Source organism: Microtus ochrogaster, chromosome 5 (assembly GCF_000317375.1).
Source record: "Microtus ochrogaster isolate Prairie Vole_2 chromosome 5, MicOch1.0, whole genome shotgun sequence".
In the NCBI taxonomy this organism is placed as follows: domain Eukaryota; kingdom Metazoa; phylum Chordata; class Mammalia; order Rodentia; family Cricetidae; genus Microtus; species Microtus ochrogaster.
The window spans coordinates 38,269,188-38,287,972 of NC_022012.1; the positions used below are offsets into that span (position 1 = coordinate 38,269,188).

The 18,785-nt window shown below is 49.0% G+C and overlaps 1 protein-coding gene across 4 annotated transcripts; it reads left to right on the forward strand.

Annotated features, from left to right (window-relative positions):
* The first annotated feature begins 2,936 nt into the window (after nt 1–2,936).
* Nucleotides 2,937–15,939, forward strand: Hyou1 (hypoxia up-regulated 1). 4 transcript variants are annotated; one of them, XM_005347181.3, is made up of 26 exons: nt 2,937–3,008; nt 3,945–4,042; nt 4,236–4,329; nt 4,490–4,568; nt 4,689–4,843; nt 4,941–5,017; nt 5,322–5,503; nt 5,753–5,868; nt 7,827–8,019; nt 8,161–8,295; nt 8,417–8,499; nt 8,602–8,734; nt 8,896–9,083; nt 9,327–9,465; nt 10,650–10,710; nt 10,871–10,950; nt 11,331–11,516; nt 11,639–11,811; nt 11,907–11,994; nt 12,110–12,232; nt 12,398–12,531; nt 12,639–12,723; nt 12,875–13,115; nt 13,213–13,263; nt 14,386–14,436; nt 14,555–15,939. In XM_005347181.3, the coding sequence occupies exons 2-26, from the start codon at nt 3,952–3,954 to the stop codon at nt 14,614–14,616; spliced, it is 3,000 nt and encodes a 999-aa protein (XP_005347238.1). In that variant the 5' UTR covers nt 2,937–3,008; nt 3,945–3,951; the 3' UTR covers nt 14,617–15,939. The 4 variants fall into 4 exon arrangements, with proteins under 4 accessions (XP_005347238.1, XP_005347239.1, XP_026635018.1 ...); XM_005347182.3 differs by lacking the exon at nt 2,937–3,008 and adding an exon at nt 3,016–3,349; XM_026779217.1 differs by lacking the exon at nt 2,937–3,008 and adding an exon at nt 3,016–3,349 and having other exon boundaries at nt 11,642–11,811.
* Nucleotides 15,940–18,785: the final 2,846 nt, after the last annotated feature.

An 18,785-nucleotide genomic window follows, 5' to 3' on the forward strand; every position in this document is an offset into this window, starting at 1 on the left:
AAACGCAAAGTCTTTGCCCAAAACAACTGGAATTAGTCTGCTGCCTCTTTGACCAAAGTGGAGTTATTATTGAGAAACAAAATATTTTTTCCATGCAACTATACAATTGGGTAGAGCCAGGAGGACTGAGTTCAAGGCCAACCTACATGAGACCCTGTCTCAAAAACAAACTAGGTGGTGGTGGCAGCACAGGCCTTTAATCCCAGTACTCTGGAGGCAGAGGCAGGCGGATCTCTGAGTTTGAAGCCAGCCTGGTCTACACAGGGAGTTCTGGGACAGACAGGACTGTTTCACAGAGAAACCCTGTCTTGAGCCTCCCCGCCCCCCCCCAAAAAATAGAAACAAGCAAAAATAGAAAATTAGAAGCACATACTCATAATCCCAGCACTTAAGAGGCAGAATTTTAGGCAAATAGGTTGCCTCAAATTCATGGTCAGTAGCAAAACTTCTACATAGTGAGGGCCTGTCCATTACAGACTAGCACTATGTAGTATGGACCTTGTTTAAAAAACAAAATAGGGTGTGATGACAGACATTTAATCCAGCACAGGGAATGCAGAGGAGAGGCAGGCAGATCTCTGAGTTTGAGGGTAGCCTGGTCTACAGAGCAAATTCTAGGACTGCCAGGGCTACACAGAGAAACACCAAAGAAAAACAATAACAGAACATGAAGGTGCAGGGCAAAAAGAAAGAACAGGGTGCACTAGAAAGATGTCCGGTGGGTGAGCATGCTTCCTACACAAGTGTGAAGACCTGAGTTCAGATGAAAATGCATAAAAAAGAATTTAAAAGCAAAACAAAGCCCCCATGCACCTACAACCAAGTACTGTTGAGGTTGGAGACAGGACAGTCCCCTGGGGCTTGGGCACTAGCCTAACTCCATGTTTCATAAGAAACCTGGTCTTAAAAAATGAGACAGAAATTGATAAAGCAGGACTCCTGATATCCTTTCTGGTCAGTCTCTGTGCACACATCCCATGTATGTGGTAGAAGTGACTACTCATATCCATCACTGGCAAACAACCCCCACATTATGCAATGTTCTACAGTAGTAACAATGAGGTGAATCCCACCAACATGGAAAAGTCTCTGAGTTGAAAAATAGTGCCAGGCAGTGGTAGCTCATGCCTTTAATCCCAGCATTCAGGAGGGAGCGGGGCAGGTGGATCTCCGAATTTGAGACCAGCTGGTCTACAGATCCAGTTCTAGGACAGCCAAAGCTACACAGTGAAATCTCCTTACTTATACTACTGACGAGAGTGGGAGGTTGTGGTTGATGTCAAGGGATTTACTTTTATCTAGAAAACTTTCCAAGATTGCATCTCTGTGTTTAGTGTGATTACACTGTTACAACTTTAAGAAAAGGTCTAAGGTCTCTTTGTTTCTATTTTTTATATCACCTGAATACTGTTTATTTATTTATTGAATGGTGCTGTTGAAGGAATCCAGAGCTTCAAGTGTGCCTGGCAAGAGCTGTATCCTGACCTACTTTCCCAGCCTCAAACCATTCCTAAAAAGAAATAGACTGCCCTATAGCAATACCAAGGGTTTCCCTAACACAGACACCAGACTCTCAGCTCTTAAGCATCATGAAACCGTAGAGAGAACAGACAAGGCTCAGGTTTTACCGAGTCTGGCAATGACAGAATTGGCACAAGGGTTCTATTTCTAGAACCGAAGGAAAACAAACCAAAGAGTCACAGCATGAAAAAGACCTGCGCAGACACCGGTACTAATTTAGTGAGGAGAGCCAACCTTTAAGCAAAGATCTCTGTATTTCTAATTTCTTTATTTTTGTTTTTTCGAGATAGGGTTTCTCTGTTTAATAGCTCTGGCTGTCCTGGAACTCACTTTGTAAGACCAACCAAGCTGGCCTTTAACTCACAGAGATTGATCTCTGCCTCCCGAGTGCTGGGATTAAAGGCATGTGCCACCATCGCCCAGTCGTATTTCTATTTGTTTTTTAAATTTATTTACTTTTATGTGATTGGTGTTTTGCCCGCATGTATGTCTGTGTGTATCAATTCTTGGAGTCAGTTGTTAGTTGCCGTGTGGATGCTAGGAATTGAACCCGGGACCTCTGAAGAGCAGTCAGTGCTCTTAACTGCTGAGCCATCTCTCCAGCCCTTGTATTTCTAATTACACCTGAATACTGGTTTTTTGGATAGATGCTGTAAAGTCTGTGCACTCTCCAAGGACCACATTTTCATGGGACCATAACTAGAAAGGGAAATGAGGAGAGAAAAATCTGGGGAGATGGGTACATTAGAACCTTAATCCTACGACCCCATGAGTTAAACCGAAAGGAAAATACAAGACTTAATGGAACAGGAATACCCAGAAGGATGATGTAGATGATGTAGTCAACTAAATCCCTGTTTTAGTTTGGAATATCGTCTCTCCTACTAATGGGGTTCAGTGTTAAAGCCAAGTTCTGTCACAAACACGATTTATCTCCGGCCCATCAGCGAACATCATTTTTGTGGCTTAGGTTTCCTCAATGAAACTGGAAGGTTGGAGTAAAGCAGCGGTCCCCTGGTGTCTAGCCAAAGCCCAGGGCAGTTTAGAGCCCCCAACGCACGCGCCTCTTCCGCATCGCCGCAGCGAGTGCAGCGCAGTTCCAGTCCTTCGCGCGGACGCCCCGGGTGACCCCAAGAGGACCGAACCCTCCGCCAGCACCGGCTCGCACGCAGGGTTCCGCGGGCCACCCCACCGAAGAGTCTAGCACTGGGGCTGGCACACTGCCCGTGAGGAGCGACCCGGCCGCGAACCGTGACGTGGTCCAATCAGCGGCCGGCGCCGGCGGTTTTGTTCCAACTGGTACTGAGGCCCCGCGGCCGCCTCGGGGGCGGGATCAGGCAGGGGGCGGGCCTCCCACGTGGACCAATGGAGACACGCGCCGGGCCGCAGGGGTGGGGCCAGGTGTGCGGCGCAGGGCCGGGCAGCGGAGGCGCCAATGAGCGTGCGCCGCGTCCGGGGCCGGCTGGTGCGCGAGACGCCGCGGAGAGGTTGGTGGCTACTGTAACAGTTTGCAAACGGAGGGGAGTTGTGAAGGGCTTGGGGTTAGGGTCGTGCTGTTGGCCGTGTTGATACGTCCGCGCCGCGTTGATCCTGGAGCGAGGGACACAGGAGCTGAAGGCCAGAGGGAGTGGGGGTGAGGATGGAGCAGCATCCGGGCCGCGGCTCCTAGGGGAGGCAGCGTGCTAGCTTCGGGGGCGGGCCGGTAGCGGGAGTGAGGGCCGTACGGATACCGGTGCCTTCGGCCCTGCAGTTCCGTCGCTGGGCTGGCCCCTCGCTCTCGGGGTGGGCCGAATCCATTTCCGGGAGTGGGATCTTCTACCTTCGTCAGGTGAGGTTTAGGTGAACACTCGCGGCCGGTAACCTTAGCCCGAACGCGTCAGCGTGGGCAGCGGGTCCCAGGAGTGGGATGGACAAGGAGGGTGGGTCGGGCAGTACTCAAGGGATGCTGAGGAGGGGACATGCCCTTCCATGCCAGCCATCCCCAACGTCATCACCTTCCAGTTCCTGTGCAGGTTCAGCCTGGCTTTCCCTACCACCAGGGGAGCTCCAGGTGTGAGGTAGTTGAGCAGGTTTCGAGGGTCCCTGGCCCAGTTCCAGGTGTGTGACAGCGCGCACAGTCCTGTGGTGCGCCAGTTACTTGCCTTTGCATGGACGGAAAGAAGGTCAAGTCTCCTTCCTATTTGTCTGTCTAATGATGTCGTGGATCTAAGCATCGGGGCCCTTTTGCCTAGGCCCAAATGTGGGACACTCGGGAGGATGTGTAGAATGACTGAAACTCCTCGGAAGGGGAGGGGAGGAGTCCACGCTGCCCTGCCTTTAGCCTCAAGTGCCACAGATAGGAATCTTAGAGCTTGTCTGTTCTGGGATGTGGTTTTCCTTCTTCACTCGGCATCCAGTTACAAGTGTTTTTCCTTCTCTGCAAGGTTCACGATGGCAGCCACAGTAAGAAGGCAGAGGCCAAGGAGGCTACCCTGCTGGGCCTTGGTGGCTGTCCTGTTGGCGGACCTGTTGGCACTGAGCGGTATGTACCTGGGATCAAAAGAAGAGGGCCTGAGGTGCCCACTCGAGTGTGTAGGGTTGCCAGAGCTAGGCTCTTTTCTTTGTCTTTGCCATCTTTCTGTCTAGATCATAGACTGCTTTATTTGATTTAACCCAGGAAGGTGTGGGAAGCAGAGAGCTAAACAGATAAGTGTATTTTTCTATTTTCCCTTCAGATACATTGGCTGTGATGTCTGTGGACCTGGGCAGTGAATCCATGAAGGTGGCCATTGTCAAGCCTGGAGTGCCCATGGAGATTGTATTGAACAAGTAAGGACAGATCTGTGTCGAGGGTGTGTGTTGTAATTTGTAGTGTCTAAAACAGACGTGGGTGGCTGAGCCCACTGTGAGCTCTTGAGGCTCCTAGGTTCATACTGTGCTGCAGGAAGCTAGGCTAATGATGCTTTTTTTTTTTTTTTTTTTTTTTTAGGGAATCTCGGAGGAAAACTCCAGTGACTGTGACCTTGAAAGAAAATGAAAGGTTTTTAGGTGACAGTGCAGCAGGCATGGTGAGTAGCAGCCCCACCGCCGGTTGGCTCTTCTGGAGGCTGGTCTCTTGTCTATTTCTATGATGTAAGAGGCAGGCTAAGCTGGGATTGGGCCTAAGAACCTGCTGGGTCTTCTTTCAGGCCATCAAGAACCCAAAGGCTACGCTCCGTTATTTTCAGCACCTCTTAGGAAAGCAGGCAGATAACCCTCATGTGGCCCTTTATCGGGACCGTTTCCCAGAACACGAGCTAAACATTGACCCACAGAGGCAGACTGTGCGCTTCCAGATCAGTCCGTGAGTGTCTAGTGGGGGAAGGTGGGCTCAGTAGCCCTCTTGGGCTCTTACTGGCATGTGTTCATGACTAGTGGTCTTGCTCAACTCCTCTCTCCAGGGAGCTGCAGTTCTCCCCTGAGGAGGTGCTGGGCATGGTTCTCAACTACTCCCGGTCCTTGGCTGAAGATTTTGCAGGTGAGTATCAAGGTGGGGTCAGTGGCAGCGAGGTCCCCAAAATCTGCACTGACTGTCAAGTAGGGACACTTTTATCTCTTAGTGAAAGTTGGCCTCTTGCGTGAAGATACATTTGGCTGTCACAAACAGGAGATGAGCTATGGGCATCTAGTATGTAGAGGGCAAGGAGGCCAGTAAACACCCTCATGTACAAGATCAGCCCCAGCCAGAGAGAATTCCCTGCCTCAGAGACCGTTGCACTAAGTCTGGAAACCCTGGTCTGAGGTTTGGAGTTGCTGAGAGCCTGATCTTTTGTCTTCTGTAGAACAACCCATTAAGGATGCGGTGATCACCGTGCCAGCCTTTTTCAACCAGGCCGAGCGCCGAGCCGTGCTGCAGGCTGCTCGAATGGCTGGACTCAAAGTGCTACAGCTCATCAATGACAACACTGCCACTGCCCTCAGCTATGGTGTCTTCCGCCGGAAAGATATCAATTCCACTGCACAGGTGAGCCAAGGAGGCCTCCTGAGCACTGGATACACAGGATGCTCAGCTGAGCATAGAGGGTCCTCGACCTGCTTTGCATCTCATTTGCATGGCCTTCCCTTGGCAAAGTGTGGCAGTCGCCGCCTTTCAGTCCCCGTTTTAGTTGGTCGGCTTTATGGTAAAAGGCGATAGTTCTTTGTTTTCAGGCAGGGGGACAGGCAGCCTGCGTTTGATAAAGTTCCCGTGACAGTGCCCTTGGTGTCTCCACAGAATGTCATGTTCTATGACATGGGCTCAGGCAGCACTGTGTGCACCATTGTCACCTACCAAACAGTGAAGACTAAGGAGGCTGGGATGCAACCACAGCTGCAGATCCGGGGTGTGGGGTAAGTTACTAAGACTTTAGGGTTTGCTTTCTGCCTGGATCTCAGGTGATTTTCTTCTGCTCCCCGAAGGAACACACTTCCTGGATATAACATCCGCTGCCTGCCGTGGGAGGCGGCTGCTCTCAAAGAGGAAGTGGAAGCAAGAGAGAGAAGGGGACACTTTAGGGAGTTTGAAAAGCAGGGAGCTTCCTGCTGAATGTGTTCTAAGGAAACCCACGAGAGTGCATGCGAGGTTGAGTGTCAGGTGCAACCTGCTTCTCGGCTTTCTTGACATATTGAGGTTATCTGTATCACTGTCATTATCTGTCTTTCTTCTTACTGAGGTTGAACTTAGGGTCTCACATGTGCTACATAGGCATTCTGCTACCAAACTGTATATTCCTGGAATTTACTGTGTTGTCCAGGTTTGTCAAAAACTTCTGATAGTCCTGCGTCTGTCTCTTGACCTACAGAATTTAAAAAACAAAATAATAATAATAATAATAAACCATTCCTAAAGAAGGCTTAGTGGTGTAATCCTGGCACCGGGAGGTGGAGGCAGGAGGTTCAGAAACTGAAAATCACCTTTAGCTATTTATGGTGTCCTGGCCAACCTAGAATTTATGAAAAACACAAAGCCTCTCTCCTAGAACCCCCTTTTTCAGCTCCTCGCTGTTCAGCTAGTGCTTATGGGCCCTGGTCTCCATCCACAGCACCACTGAAGAGAGGAATAATAAATTAAATACCGATATGATAGCAATCCATTTCTTCAGTGCCCTCTCTGCCTCTTTGAGCCCTGTCTCCTGTACCTGAGCTCTTTTACTCTTTTTTGGAGGTGCTCTCACTACATGGCTCTAGCTGTTTGGAATCTCTATGCAAACCAGGCTGGCCCTGAACTCACGGAGCTCTGCCTGCCTCTGCCTCCATCTCTCAAGTGCTTGGCTTGAAGACAATGAGCCATGATGCCTGGTTCCTATTATTATTATTATTATTTTATTTTGCTCCTTTTATTCTTACATTCCCCCCTATTTCCTGCCTTGGGATCTTTAGCAAAACTATTCTGTATAGAATGTTCTTCACTCTTATTATTATTATTGTTGTTGTTTTTAACTTTTATTTTTGGTTTTTCAAGACAGGGTTTTTCTGTGTAACAGTTGTTGACTGTCTTGGAACTCCTTTTGTAGACCAGGAACTCTACTCAGAGATTGCCTGCCTCTGTTTCTAGTGTTCTAGGATTAAAGGCATGTGCTACCACTGCTGGCCAGTCTTTTCACTCTCTTCTCTACCTAATCAACTCCAGCTCTTCTTGAGGTTCCAGTTCCAGTGTACTGGATCAAGGAAGGTTCCCCTGACTGTTCTGAGTAGTGCAGACTTCCTGTGTGTTCCACTAGCTTCATCTGCCTTTCTTCATTCATTTTGAGACAAGGTTTCACTATTTAGTCCTGGCTATCCTGGGAAGTCTGTGCATAGAGCAAAATAGCCTCAAACTCACAGAAATCTACCTCTGCTTCCCTAATGCTGGGTGCTTTTTTTTTTCTTCTTTTTTTTTTCTGTTTTTGGTTTTTCGAGATAGGTTTTCTCTGTAGCTTTGGAGCCTGTCCTGGAACTAGCTCTTGTAGACCAGGCTAGCCTTGAACTCAGAGATTCTCCTACCTCTGTCACCCAAGTGCTGGGATTAAAGGTGTATGCCACCACTGCCTGGCTATGGTGCTTCTTTTTTAAAACGTGTGTATGTTTTCACATTTGGGAGGTTATTCATATTTTGATTATGAACTCCTTGACTTCAGGCCCCTCTCCTGCTTCTTTTCCCACCTACATTCAAATAGTTGATACTCAGCACCCTGACTGAACAGGCAGATGAGCTACTCTGAGCTGCTATTTGTGCTGTTGAGAGCCTGCAGGCTCGGTGCTGTTGTCTCTTGTGCCAGTGGGAGGACCCTCTACGTTCTTACACTTTACCTTCTCCCTTTCTTGAACAGGTTTGATCGCACTCTGGGTGGCTTAGAGATGGAGCTTCGGCTGCGAGAACACCTGGCTAGGCTCTTCAATGAGCAACGCAAGGGCCAGAAAGCCAAGGATGTTCGAGAAAACCCACGTGCCATGGCCAAACTGCTTCGGGAAGCCAATCGTCTTAAAACTGTCTTGAGTGCCAATGCAGACCACATGGCACAGGTGCCCGCATGGGAGCCTAGCGGAGTGCAGGCCTGGGGCTCTTCTCCACGAGGGTGTTGGGCCTTTCTTCTTGAATTTTGTCATCTTTTGCCCAGAAGCAGGATCTGGTCAGAACCTCTCAACAGGTTCTTCTTCCCACAGATTGAGGGCTTGATGGATGACGTGGACTTCAAGGCGAAAGTAACTCGAGTGGAGTTCGAGGAGTTGTGTGCAGACTTGTTTGAAAGAGTGCCTGGGCCTGTGCAGCAGGCCCTCCAGAGTGCCGAGATGAGCTTGGTGAGTGCCTGAGGGAGGCAGAGGTGCCTGCTGAGCATGTGAGGGACCTGCAGGGTGTCAGAGGGAAGGGCCAGTTCTGAGCCGGCCATTCACTCCTGCATCTCGCCTTCCCCTTCTGCAGGATGAAATTGAGCAAGTGATCCTGGTGGGTGGGGCCACTCGTGTTCCCAAAGTTCAAGAGGTGCTGCTGAAGGCTGTGGGCAAGTGAGTACTGTGTGGGAGCGAGGCATGGAGTCTAGTTCTGCCTAGCTGTAGGCTGGGGACAGCCCCTCCCGGGCGGATAATGCTAAGGCTTGTGTCTCCTAGGGAGGAACTAGGAAAGAATATTAATGCAGATGAAGCAGCCGCCATGGGGGCTGTGTACCAGGCAGCGGCACTCAGCAAAGCCTTCAAGGTGAAGCCGTTCGTTGTGCGTGATGCTGTCATCTACCCCATCCTGGTAAGCTTGGCCATGGGGTCTGCTCCCATTGCTTCTCCAAGTGAGATCTCTGTTCACCTCACCCTGCCCCTTTTCTTAATACCGAGAGATCTCATGCCCTCACTCCTACCCACAGAATCTTCCCTGGCTCTCCATTGTACCTTCTCTTTCCTGTTGTGTAGGTGGAGTTCACAAGGGAGGTGGAGGAGGAGCCTGGGGTTCGAAGCCTGAAGCACAATAAACGTGTGCTCTTCTCCCGGATGGGGCCCTACCCTCAGCGCAAAGTCATCACCTTTAACCGCTACAGCCATGATTTCAACTTTCACATCAACTACGGTGACCTGGGCTTCCTGGGGCCTGAGGATCTTCGGTGAGGGGCGGGGGCAGGATGGCGCAGGGAGTGTGGGAGGTGTGCCTATTGGAAGACTGACCTGAGGAGGGGAGGAGAGTGCGGGGCTTAGAGGGCTGAAGGTGGATTAGGGTCAGGGTTGGAGAGAGGGTCCATCCTTCTGAGTGTCCTGTGTAGGGCCCCTGACATCTACTGCCAGCAGAGCATGTGTTTGGGGTTGGGGCAGGTGGGTCTCCTCAAACTCTTCTTTTCCTTCCCAACCAGGGTATTTGGCTCTCAGAATCTGACCACAGTGAAGCTAAAAGGTGTGGGAGAGAGCTTCAAGAAATATCCCGACTATGAGTCCAAAGGCATCAAGGCCCACTTTAACCTGGATGAGAGTGGGGTGCTCAGTTTAGACAGGGTGAGAGCAAAAGGGAACCCTTATCAGGGTGGGGATGGTGAACCCTGGCCCTCCCAGCCCTCCCAGAGAGGGTTCCATAGGATGGATAAGCACAAAACATTTTGGGAGCAGATCTAATGAGTCTTGGCTTTAAACACAGTGAAACAATGGGGCTCTTTGTGGTCAGCACGTGTTGGTGGTCGCTTTAACTTGATAAGAGGGACATACAGAACTTTTTTTTTTTGCTTTGTTTTGTTTTTCTAGACAGAGTTTCTCCAAATAGTTTTGGAGCCTGTCCTGGATTTTGCTTTGTAGACCAAACTCACAGAGATACACCTGCCTCTGCCTCCTGAGTGCTAGGATTAAAGGTGTGTGCTGCCACTGCCCAGCACAGATTTTTTTTTTTTTTAATAATCATGTGTTTTGCCTACATGTACATCTGTGCTAGTGCTCTTAACTGTTGAGCTATCTGTCCAACCCCCTTAATTTTTTTTTTTTTTTTTTTTTGGGTTCGAGACAGGGTTTCTCTGTAGCTTTAGAGCCTGTCCTGGAACTAGCTCTTGTAGCCCAGGCTGGCCTCGAACTCGCAGAGATAAATTATTTGAGTATATGTATATATGATTGAGCGTGGGGTAGAAGCAGAGGAAATGAGTTGGTTTTCTTCCTTTTACCTTTTGATGAGAGTAAGCACCCTTTACCTGCTAAGCCATTTTGCCAGCCCAGAAAAAAAATAAAATATGTATGGGTATTTTTCATGCACATGTCTGCATCATATGTGTGCCTGGTGCCCAAGGAGAACAGAAGAGGGTGTCAGATCCTCTGGAACTGGAGTGAGAGCCACCATGCCAGTGCTGGGAGTAAACCTGGGTTCTCTGGAAAATCAGCCATGTTGTTAGCTGCTGAGCCAGTTCTTCAGCCCCCCAGATGAGCCCATTTCTAAAGAGTAACTTTGAATTAATATCTTCTGGCACACTGGGAGACTGTGTTCTAGTAGAGACATGGACGGCTATAAGGAGAGCAGTGAGCCTGTCCCGAGAGTGCCGGCACTCACAGGGGTTGTGGCTATCCAGGAGTCCTAGAAGGTGGGACAGCAGTCCGCCACAGCTGCAAGTCATTTTTTATTCCTAGTGTATGCACAAGCAATGTGCTTGCGAGACAGTGTGGGTTGATATGCAGTTCTTTATTTTGAACCTGTTTCAAAATAGGTGGAGTCTGTATTTGAGACCTTGGTGGAGGACAACCCAGAGGAAGAATCTACTCTTACCAGTAAGATGCAAACGGGCTCCTGTCTGTGCATGCAAGTGTGCGTGAGCAAGCAAAAGTAAACATACATGTGTGCTTAGGGGAGGTGATGGCATTGATGTTGATGGGAAGTGGGTTCCCTGCTTGATTTTTCTCATAAACCTCTGGACTTCCTTCCTCCTAGAACTTGGCAACACCATTTCCAGCCTGTTTGGAGGTGGTACCTCATCAGATGCCAAAGAGAATGGTACTGATGCTGTACAGGTAAGGGTAGAGAAGCATGGGGAGTAGAGGGGGGGTTGGGTTGGATTAATGTAGACAGAAGCAGAATCTGGTGGTTTTCCAGTTTCCTGGACTTGAGAGGACCTCACTGGTCCCCATCTTTTCTCAGCCGGTGGCAGGTTGATCTACTCCTGCTTCCATAGACTTAGAGCTATTACCAGATCCCAAGGCTTAATTCTCATTCTTGCCTACCCTCCCTTTGCTAACCTATATTTCTGCAAATTCCAACAACCCCTGACTGCACACACAGGTACCATCTGCTTGTCCCCAAGCAAAGGAGCTGATATGGTCAAGGCTAAATATGGCCATAGGCTGAGTTAGTAGTATATATAACCTCTGGGGTTTCTGTAATTATCTCCCAGGAGGAAGAGGAGAGCCCTACTGAGGGAAGCAAGGAAGAACCTGGAGAGCAGACGGAGCTTAAGGAGGAAACTGAAGCCCCTGCGGAAGACACCTCTCAGCCTCCACCCCCTGAGCCCAAGGGTGCTGCAGCCCCTGAGGGAGAAAAGCCTGATGACAAAGGAAGTAGCGACAAGTCTGAGGCCCAGGTAAGCTCCCGCAGGGCAGACTGCCATCCAGGGGCTGATGAGTGAATGGCAGCTGCTTGGTTTATGCCCCATGGAGGAGGTGCAGCCAATTTTTGCCTAACATCACTACTCTTTCTACTTAGAAGCCTGAAGAGAAAGGACAGTCAGGGCCTGAGGGTGTCCCTCCAGCTCCTGAGGAAGAAAAAAAGCAGAAACCTGCCCGGAAGCAGAAAATGGTGGAGGAGATAGGTGTGGAGCTGGCTGTCTTGGACCTGCCAGACTTGCCAGAGGATGAGCTGGCCCGTTCAGTGCAGAAGTGAGTGCTGCGAAGATAAGCAGAATGTGGAAAGGTGATCCTGGAAGGGCGGGGCGTTCAAAGCCCACCTTATCCCTGTCTTGTTCATCCCACAGACTTGAGGACTTGACCCTCCGAGACCTAGCAAAGCAGGAAAGGGAGAAAGCCGCCAACAGCTTGGAAGCTTTTATCTTTGAGACGCAGGTTAGCAGGCAGGGGCAGCAAGCACACCCTGCTCCCGGAACTTGCACTTGGGGGCATGTGGCTCTGATCCTTGCCCCAAAGCTCACTCCATATATGGATTTGTGTTCTTTACTAGGACAAGCTCTACCAACCTGAGTACCAGGAAGTGTCCACTGAGGAGCAACGGGAGGAGATCTCTGGGAAACTCAGCGCTGCTTCTGCCTGGCTGGAGGATGAGGGATTTGGAGCCACCACTGTGGTGAGGGGTCCTCTAGGATGTGGTAGGCAGATGGGAGTGCTGGCCTCCCTCCTAGGACCAGAGTGAGAAGAGCTGGGGTGTCAGGCCATGAAGCAAGATGCAGGCCTGGGTCCAGGGTGCTCCTGCTACTACTTCAACTCTCCTTCTCCTCCTCATGTCCATCAGATGTTGAAGGAGAAGCTGACTGAGCTGAGAAAGCTGTGCCAGGGGTTGTTTTTTCGGGTGGAAGAGCGCAGGAAATGGCCGGAGCGCCTCTCAGCTCTGGACAATCTCCTGAACCACTCTAGCATCTTCCTGAAGTAAGTGCTCCTGCCTCCCTTCCTTGTGTGGTTCCCTCTCTGTCAGCTCCCTTCCTCTGGCCCGGGCCCTCTGCACTGGGCTGATCCGTCTTCTCTTTGGCTTCTAGGGGTGCCCGACTTCTCCCAGAGATGGACCAGATCTTCACTGAGGTGGAGATGACAACCTTAGAGAAAGTCATCAATGACACCTGGGTAATCACTCTGAATGTGTGACTGGACACTTTAGCTGGGACGCTGAGGGTGGCAGGGTGGTTTGCAGTCAGCAGGAGTTGCCTTAACTGGGTGAAAGTGACACCTGCCAAATCTCTGGCTAGTTCTGAGTCTTCTCTGGTCTCACCCACAGGCCTGGAAGAATGCAACTCTGGCCGAGCAGGCCAAGCTTCCTGCCACAGAGAAACCTGTGCTGCTTTCAAAAGACATTGAGGCCAAGATGATGGCCCTGGACCGTGAGGTGCAGTATCTGCTCAATAAGGCCAAGTTTACCAAACCCCGGCCACGGCCCAAGGATAAGAATGGCACACGGACAGAACCTCCCCTCAATGCCAGTGCTGGTGACCAGGGGGAGAAGGTCATTCCACCTGCAGGTGAGGGGAGACAGTGCTGGCTCCAGTGTACTGTGGGCAGAGAAAAGCCACCCATCTCACCTAGGGCTGCTGCTGCTAACTCTTGGTTTCCCTCTAGGTCAAACTGAAGAGGCAAAACCCATTTTAGAACCTGACAAAGAAGAGACTGGTGAGTTGGGAAAACTGGTTTGGAATGTGACATTTCTTAAGTCAGGCAAACTGGCAGGCATAGTCTGGTTCTGCTCAGCCCATGACTGTGGGTGACCTCTAGTTTTAAAAGTATTGTGTTTTTTCTTTGGAAGAAAAAAGGGCACAGACATGCTGGGGAGATGCTCAGTAGGTAAAGTGTTTAATTAAACAACGTGAGGATCAGAGTTCAAATCCTCAGCACCTATGTAAATGCCAGGCAGGCATATTGCCCACTTACCCAGAATATTGAGAAGGCAGTTGTATAGAGTAGGCTGGTTAGCTAATCCAGATGGATTGCTAGCTTTGGTTCAAGCTAGAGACTTGCTTCAGTATGTAAGGTAGGAAGTAGTGAGGGAGAAACACTGCATCACCCTTGGGCCTCCATATGCATGGGCAAAACTTTTTTTTTTAAAGTAAAGATTTGCTGGCCATGGCATGGTGTCCAGCACAGGACATGCAGATGCAGGCAGATATCTGAGTTTGAGGCCAGCCTGGCCTACATTAGTGAGTTTCATGGTAGCCAAAGCTGCTGAGAGATGGTTTAGCTGTTAAGAACACTTGTTGCTCTTGCAGAGGACCCAGCTTCATTTCCCAGCACCCACATGATGGTTCATAGTCATCTGTAACTCCAGTTCTAGGGGCTCCAGTGCTCTCCTGTCTTTTGCAGACATCAAGCATAGGTGTGGTGCACAGACATACATATTTGCAGGCAAACTACTCACACATAAAGTGAATATGTCTGATTTTTAAAATAAAAAAAAAATGTAGGGGGGAGGAGCTGGAGAGATGGCTCAGTGCTTAAGAGTTCTGGCTGCTCTTCCAGAGGATCCAGTTTGTATTTCCAGCACTTACGTGAGGGCTCACAGCTGTCTGTAGCTCTAGTTCTAGAGGACCCAGACCCTCTTCTGGCCTCCGAGGCACATGAAATACACAGGCATACATGTAGGCAAAACACCCATAAATAGTAAATAAAATTTTTTTAAAAAGTAGGCAGAGACCCTAAATGTGTCTCACAAGTGTTATAATATTTACCACCTGGGTTTGTATCCTCTGTGTTAGCATCTCACTTCTTCATGACTGATGTTTTTCTTCTACACTGCAGCTGCAGAGCCAGCAGACTCTGAGCCTCTGGAATTAGGAGGTCCTGGAGCAGGTAAGAATGAAGCACAGGGTACTGGGCAGCTTGTTAGGGTTGGAGGGAAAAAGAGGAACTGGCTGTTGAGCCTTATGCCCCCATCCTCTCTCCCCTGTCTTTCCCCACCACCCAACAGAATCTGAACAGAAAGAGCAGACAGCAGGACAGAAGCGGCCTTTGAAGAATGACGAACTATAACCCCACCTCCTGTCTCCCCACTTGCCTCCAGCTCCTTCTCCTACCACCTCTATTTATTAAACATCAGGGTTGGGGCCGGGTTTGCTCCTGCGGTTAGGGGCTCCAGTTCCTTCTCTTAGCTGGGACAGGAGTGTCTGTTTAGCAGTCTTTCTGGAATAGCTCCATGGCTGAAACCGGATCTATCTCTGTCCCCAGCTCCACCCTCTGGTCTCCTACTCTCTGGCTCTGTGTTTGGGAAAAATCACTATTATGTCTTAATTATTTGCCTGTGGGTAAGTGAGCTAGATAATGGCTGCCCGTAGTTGTTGGAGACCTGGTAGTGGGAAGGATGTTTTGGGACACTAAAGAATGCCCAGTCTTCTCTGAGCATCCTTTCATCCTCTCCTGTTCCACAAAATCAGTGTCCTGTCTGGGCCAGTGTCTGCAGAGCCTCAGTCACCACCTCTGGTTTCCGAGTGCCTCTTTTCTTTCCTGTGTCTTCTCTCTCCCTTGCCCTTCCTCCTTGGCTCTTTCTGTCCTTGCCTTCCCAGTACAGATTGGGCTATAGTCTTCTAGCCCAAAGCTTTTAGTCATCAGGACTGTGTAACTATATTCTCTGGTTCCTGTGTCCCCTAGTGGCCAGAGCAAACAGGGAGCAAGTAAGGGAATCCCCTGCTCAGGGGAAGGAGAGAGAATGTAAAAGCCCTGTCACCCCTTGGTTGGGCCCAGGAAGTATGTAGCACGGTTGGCAAGGATGCAAGTATCCTGCAGGCACTTGCAATCCTTATCCCCATCCTTATCCCCAGTTCCTGTGACACCTACCCCTTCTTTCATGTTCTTTCTCTCTTTCTCCTGGGCTGACCAAAAGACGTGCTATCTACTGTGAGCCCCTTTCCCGAGACTGAGGGACAGAGTGACCATGGTATGAATGTAAAAATGCCACCTCACTCTCAGGCAGGCTTTGTGGGTAAAGAAGTGGGGTCAGGACTCAGCTTCCCAGCGTACTTGCTAGGAGGGAACGCCCCTTACCCCTGTGCCCATGTCTAGAGTGCCTGTCCTCCAGTATTGCACCTGTAGCAGGGGCTGGGACTTCTCCACCGTGGGGCAAAGCAAACCTGGTATGTCAGTCATTTTGTCTTTTCTCCCCTGCCCTAACACCTTTTTTTTTTTTTTTTTTTTTTTTGCCACATTGGCAGAGGGCCCTAAAGGTCCTACACAGTCCCCCTCCCTGTATGTTTGAGTTCTTTCATTAGTAGTTCAGGCTGGTTGGACAGGTTTGAATTGAATTGTACTTTGTTCCATTGTTAATTGAGAAACTGTTTCAATAAAATATTCTTTTCTATAGATTGTATTGCTTCCTCTTCCACTCCCCCTTTTTTCCTTTTTTTTTTTTTTTAATTTTCAGGACAGGATTTCTTGTGTAACTCTGGCCATCTACAGATCTTGCCCAGTAGACCAAGCTGGCCTCGAACATAGAGCTCCACCTGCTTCTGACTCCCAAATACTGTTTAGTACTGTTTTTTCCCACCCTGAGACAGGGTTTCTCCGAAGCTTTGAAGCCTGTCCTGAAACTAGCTCTCGTAGACCAGGCTGGCCTACAGAGATCCGCCTGCCTCTGCCTGCTGAGTGCTGGGATTAAAGGCGTGCGCCACCACAGCCCGGGCCAAGCGCTGGTATCAGAGGTGCACGCTACCACTGCCTGGCAACATGCTTACGTTTCTGACACACTTGTGACTTGTGTGTATGTGTTGAGTGTTTTTATGGTGTTATGGTTGTTTAGGAGAATATCCCTGTTTTTACAGCAGTACAGTCCCAAATTGAAGTTTAATGATGCCAGCAACTAGCTTTCATGTCTTGGAAATGGGCATGTTTATGTATATTTATGCAGAGGAATTAGGTAAACTTCACAGTGTTAACATTTGTTGAGAAGTCTTGATTATTCTTGGAACTTTGGAGTGGGTTTGAAACTTCCCCCAAGTAATCTGTTTAGATCTGTTAATCAGTGGTAATTACAGGGGTGATACACAGACAAGGTGGGTGGGACTTAGTTGTCCCCATATCTCACATCTGTTAAAGAGAAGTTTTTGGTTTTTATTTAAATTATGTCTTAACATATTGAATAAAAGCCAAATTTTTAAAAATCATTTATGTGCATATATACATAGGTGTGAATGTCTCTGCATACCATGTGCTCATGCAGGTACTTGTGGAAGCCAGAAGAGGGTACTAGATCCCCTGGAGCTGAAGTTAGATTATTGTAAGCCACCCAGCCTAGATACAGTTATCCAAATTAAGGTTGTCTGGAAGAAAGTACTCCTAGATAGCACTCTTAACCACTGAGACACCCTTCTACCCCCAGTTAAAAATTATTTGTATATGTATGACTATGTATATACCTGAGCAGATGCCTGATGGACACAAAGGGGCCGGTTACAGGTGATATGAGCCATCCCACATGGATGCTAGAAACCAAATTCAGGTGCTCTGGAGTATGTTCTCTTAATTTCTAATCATCTCTGTCTTACAAGTGCTGGAATTACACATCTGAACTACTATGCCTAAGGAAATCTTCATTACACACACACACACACACACACACACACACACACACACAGGCTCCTGTATCAAATCTAGAGGCTGATATTCTAGTGTTCTAACATTGAGTTAACCTCCCCAACCCTAGAGCTTGCTTTTTGTTTCTTGATTCTTTTTTTTTAAGATTTTTTATTTATTATGTATACAACAGTCTGCCTCCCTGTATGCCAGAAGAGGGCGCCAGATCTCATCACAGATGGTTTTGAGCCACCATGTGGTTGCTGGGAATTGAACTCAGGACCTCGGGAAGAATAGTCAGTGCTCTTAACCTCTGAGCCATCTCTCCAGCCCTGTTTCTTGATTCTTTACTTAGCCCTGGCTGTCCTGGAACTTGTTTTGTAGACCAGGCTGGCCTCAAACTCAGATTCCCCTGCCTCTGCCTCCTGAGTGCTGGAATGAAAGGCGTGTACCTTGGAGCTTGGTTTTGAGGGAGCACAGGCCTTGGTTCTGTCATCTGCCTACGGGCACAGAGCCTGGTCTGCAGCAGGCCAGCTTAAAAGTTCAGCACCTGTAGAGTCCCATTTTATCTCCTCTTCCTCTCTGGCTTTCACTATTCTAAAAAGTTCTTTGCTCTCCAATATGGAGTGCTTAAAAAATCTCCAGCCATTTTCCTGCGGGATGGTGTAATCCCAAGATGCCCTACATTCAAGGCAGAAAGAGAGAGGAGAGGAGAGAGAAGTTAGTGGGCTCTTGTTTGCATTAGACGGGGTCTCACTATGTCTATCTGCCTGACCAGGAGCTCACTGTGTAGATGAGGCTGGCCTTGAACGTACAGAGATCCTCCTGTTTCTGACTTCCGAAGTGCTGTTGTGCTGGTTTTTGTTGTGTTTCACGTGTTTCAGGTTGCCTCAAACTTGCTGTTCAGTTCAGGATGACCTTGAACTCCTGATCCTCCTGCCTCAGTCCAAGTCCTGGTGTTGTAGATGAGTGTTACTGAAACTAGTTTACAAGAATTCCTTGTGCCGGGCGGTGGTGGCACACGCCTTTAATCCCAGAACTTGGGAGGCAGAGGCAGGCGGATCTATGTGAGTTCGAGACCAGCCTGGTCTACAGAGTTAGTTCCAGGACAGGCTCCAAAGCCACAGATAAACCCTGTCTTGAAAAACCAAAAAAAAAAAAAAAAAAAAAAAAGAATTCCTTGTAGACTGTCCATCCATCACAAAACTTTGAGTTGTTTCACTATTTATAGCCAACATAGATTCAATGCAAACAATTTATGATTTCTTTGCTTCTGCCTCAGCTTTTCCTTTTCCTTCTCTTCCTTCCTCCCTCCCTCCCTCTCTTTTGTTATTGTTTTGAGGTGGTTTCTCTGTAGCCCTGGCTGTCCTGAAACTCACTCTGTAGACCAACTCAGAGATCTGCCGGCTTCTGCCTGCTGAATCCTGCAATTAAAGGCATATGCCACCATGCTCAGTTTCCTCCAGTTGCCTAGTTTAGAAGCTGGTACTCGGGGAAACCTGTGCTAAGGTGACTCTTACGATGTAATTGTTCGGCTGGAATCTCCAGCTCACTCCTGCTTGATCTGCAAAGCCCATTCCTCTCTTTCTACACTCAGAGATACAGGGTACAGCCAGAGCTACACCATGCCGTGAAAC

Excerpts from the sequence above, each read along its gene's own strand:
- Hyou1 (XM_005347181.3), top strand. The coding sequence starts at position 3,952 with ATGGCAGCCACAGTAAGAAGGCAGAGGCCAAGGAGGCTACCCTGCTGG. Across the intron at positions 5,018-5,321 it reads CTTGGCTGAAGATTTTGCAG|AACAACCCATTAAGGATGCG; the intron begins GTGAGTATCAAG and ends TGTCTTCTGTAG. Across the intron at positions 5,869-7,826 it reads CTGCAGATCCGGGGTGTGGG|GTTTGATCGCACTCTGGGTG; the intron begins GTAAGTTACTAA and ends TTTCTTGAACAG.